The sequence below is a fragment of the Etheostoma spectabile genome, chromosome 2, assembly GCF_008692095.1.
Source record: "Etheostoma spectabile isolate EspeVRDwgs_2016 chromosome 2, UIUC_Espe_1.0, whole genome shotgun sequence".
NCBI classification, from domain to species: domain Eukaryota; kingdom Metazoa; phylum Chordata; class Actinopteri; order Perciformes; family Percidae; genus Etheostoma; species Etheostoma spectabile.
Window position 1 is genome coordinate 4,608,511 of NC_045734.1, and position 3,291 is coordinate 4,611,801.

The window sequence follows — 3,291 nt, forward strand, 5'->3', positions numbered from 1 at the left end:
TTTTTACAGTTTTATGTCAAATTACTTAACCATGCGCCTGCATGTAATTTCAGGAGCTGTAGTCAGCCTAGCGAGAGTGTTTAAATGGTTGCCTGAGAACTCCACAGCAACCGTGCCTTAAAGTGACTTTTCTGTCTTTACCAGAATTCCTCTGGAATTAATATCCCCAAGCCACCCAAGCCACCTGATAAGCCATTGATGCCATATATGAGATATAGTCGCAAGGTAAGTACACAGTGTGTGACTGCTGCCTTTTGCATCATCATGTGCTCTGTTGGAAGAAAGGAATGCTTTGCTTTTAAGATACTCCATCAGCTCAGAGGAAGTAAGACATACATGTTGTTTCAGACACTAATAGTTTATTGAGGTAGGTGTGAAGCCAAATCAAGCCAGCTTAGCTAGGACTGTCCACAACACATAGTGGGATTCATCACCATGGAGATGAAGTTTAAAGCACACGGCCTCCTCTGGTTTGTGACCTCTCTGCAAAGAGATAACCACATATAGCCCCTCCAACCCAACCCCACACCCATGTCTGGTTCTCATCACCAGGTTTGGGATCAAGTAAAAGCCTCCAATCCTGATCTGAAGCTATGGGAAATTGGGAAGATAATCGGTGGCATGTGGAGGGACCTCACTGATGAGGAGAAACAGGATTATTTGAATGACTACGAAGCAGAGAAGGTTGGTTGTTTTACAAGGGGTGTTTAAGGGGTTTTTCTGATGGGTGACCAGTAGATGTGTCTCCAACTGTTGTGGGTCCCTCCTGTCATCATTCCTGCCTTTTCTCTTTTCTCCTCTTTCCTTATTATGTAGTAGTTGATAGAAACAAGGGCCCATGTTGTGTCTGCTTGTCATCTGTTTCCTCGTCATTCCTGTCATCTCTTCCACCATAGATTGAGTATAATGAGAGCATGAAGGCCTATCACAACTCGCCAGCCTACCTGGCTTACGTCAATGCAAAAAGCCGGGCCGAGGCAGCTCTGGAAGAGGAGAGCCGCCAAAGGCAGTCCAGACTGGACAAGGGCGAGCCCTACATGAGCATTCAGCCAGCAGAGGATCCAGATGGTAAGGCTACTCAGCTCCCTGTGACAGAGCTGTAATTACTGTAGCACGACCACACAGAGCTGCCAGTCCACACACACACCCAGAAACTGTGTTATCTCTCCCTCCCCATTTCTGCGTTTAAGCTGCAAAATGGAACAGCATTTCTCTTTATTTTGCACAACTGTTTACATTTTGTAGTATTCTTGGCCTTGGTTTAGACATAATTGCAAAATTTACATTCTTTTCTCTGTTGTTTTAAAGACTGACACGCACACATGTTGCATACACAAGCCAGAAGAAGACGTCTGAGTTACACCCACCTCAAGGAAATGATGCCTGTCTGGGGTCCGGCTGGGTTACAGTGGAAGATAATGATGTACAGGAAAACTACAGATAAAACCAATTGCTATTTAGAAACACCCCAGACCATAAAAATGTCAGAGCTGGTATCCCAGTTGGTTATGTTCTCCACAGACTGCACGTATGTCAATGATTAAATAAGATTTAGCTCTTTGGGTGGCTAAATACTCAGAGATTGCAACTGTATTTGTTAATAAATACAGTCTTAAAGAAATTCTACTCCAAGCTGCTGCCATTTACCGGTTTCATCTAAACATCAGAAGAACAAAAATACACACATAACATTTTTTTATCATGCTAGGGATAAGTCTGTATTCTGGTTACGTTCAGCAGAAGAACCAACCAGCAAGACTAAATTAGCTATATTTGTCATGGTTGTAATTTCATTGGGACAATATTTAGCATTCAGGATGTGCCATGTTTTATTTCAAAATCTGTAATGCAAAATAATCTGAAACAAGATTAATCGTTCAGAGTTAGTACTGCACGATTTGGAGAAAAAGTAATTTCTGATTGTGAAATGTTATGAGTTTACTCGATTATCAAGGAAAATACAGTCAATAAGCTACTAAAATTTGTAAATGTGTACATTTTATCTGGAACATAGTTAAATGAGCAGTAGAAGAAATATAAAAAATGTAGTAGTTAAAAAAATTAAAAATACATTTTGTATGCCCTTATAAACAATGATACTCTAGATGGTTGTAATGTAATAACTCATGAATAAGATACTTAAAATATACTTTGTACGACCTCTGGTGTCTGCATGCTCTGAACCCATCTACACTTTTGACAACTTTTTGACGTTATTACGCTTAATACATCCATAGGGTAGCATAATTCAGAGGGCTGATTCAACTTAGAACCATGAATGAGGCATTAGTAAGCGCGAGAAAGACAAGCGAGGAGAGCAACTGTCAAACGGTGTTGGAGTAGTGTAGCGGCTGTGTGAGAGAAACGAGACGGCAAAGACGATGTGAAGTGAGTTGATGGAGAACACAAAGCTTCTTAGGACACGGTGGCTTCATGTGTTGTTAATACTTTTGGTAAAGTGAAGGCTGTACAACGTGGAGTGCACACAGCGTCACGCAGACAGCACACCTTTTTTTTTAGGATACTCAAATCGCACAATTTTTTGTGATATTGCAATTGCGATTAGATCAAACGCCCTACTCAGTGTGTATTGTGTTGTTGGAAAATGTGAAAAATAGCAAGTTCCACAGAATAGTAAGACTGAATTCTATTGAATTTGTGACCATAAGAGAAGCTTAATTGTCACACACACAAGCTTCAGAACGTATTACCGCCCCTGACTGTTTCCTGTTGTGGTATTAGACCAACTACTTGAGTACCTTTGAAACTCTCAGCATGGTAGATGACATTCATTTCTGCTCTCTGGAAAGTTTCAAGGGTGCACACATGGGTGCACAGCAGCTACAAGTTTAGGTGATGAGAGTTCTTGTTGCATCACAGAGAGGTTTAGCAAAGTTTTGCCACAACAAAGCCTGGTATATGGCAGTGTTGAACAGCATTGGCAAATGGAACTATAAAAGGGGAACCAATTGGTAAATATAATGCAGATTGAGCTACAATATACAACTAATCCAGCTACCGTATATAGTTACCTAAAAATGATTTTTAAAATCCAATATATAGTAGGATGAGATTCACTCATTAGATGAGTTTCCATCCACTTGTCAGTCAAATTATCTGAAGTTTGGTAAAAAAAAAAAACTCTTGCGAATAAAGCTGGTGAAAGTGTGTTTTCATCCAACGGCTTTACAGCAAATAAAAAACCTGTGCGTAATGACGTCACATGCTGTTTTGCGACCGAATTGGTATATTGAGTTGATTTGAGACATTTTAAGGTGTTTCCATTCATTT

At 40.3% G+C, this 3,291-nt stretch overlaps 2 protein-coding genes across 17 annotated transcripts in view; one reads left to right on the forward strand and one right to left on the reverse strand.

Annotated features, from left to right (window-relative positions):
• The window catches only part of LOC116705861 (zinc finger protein Aiolos), a 59,314-nt gene that overhangs the window by 36,553 nt on the left and 19,470 nt on the right, over window positions 1-3,291 (reverse strand). The window lies entirely within an intron of this gene.
• LOC116705922 (SWI/SNF-related matrix-associated actin-dependent regulator of chromatin subfamily E member 1) overlaps window positions 1-3,291 on the forward strand; it is an 11,175-nt gene that overhangs the window by 2,751 nt on the left and 5,133 nt on the right. For 10 of the 12 annotated variants that reach the window (XM_032542482.1, XM_032542461.1, XM_032542481.1 and 7 more), the window contains 3 exons: window positions 145-225; window positions 553-684; window positions 897-1,068. In XM_032542482.1, coding sequence (XP_032398373.1) covers window positions 145-225; window positions 553-684; window positions 897-1,068 — 385 coding nt within the window. The remainder of the gene's footprint in view (window positions 1-144; window positions 226-552; window positions 685-896; window positions 1,069-3,291) is intronic. The other 2 variants (XM_032542469.1, XM_032542478.1) reach the window with 1 other exon arrangement.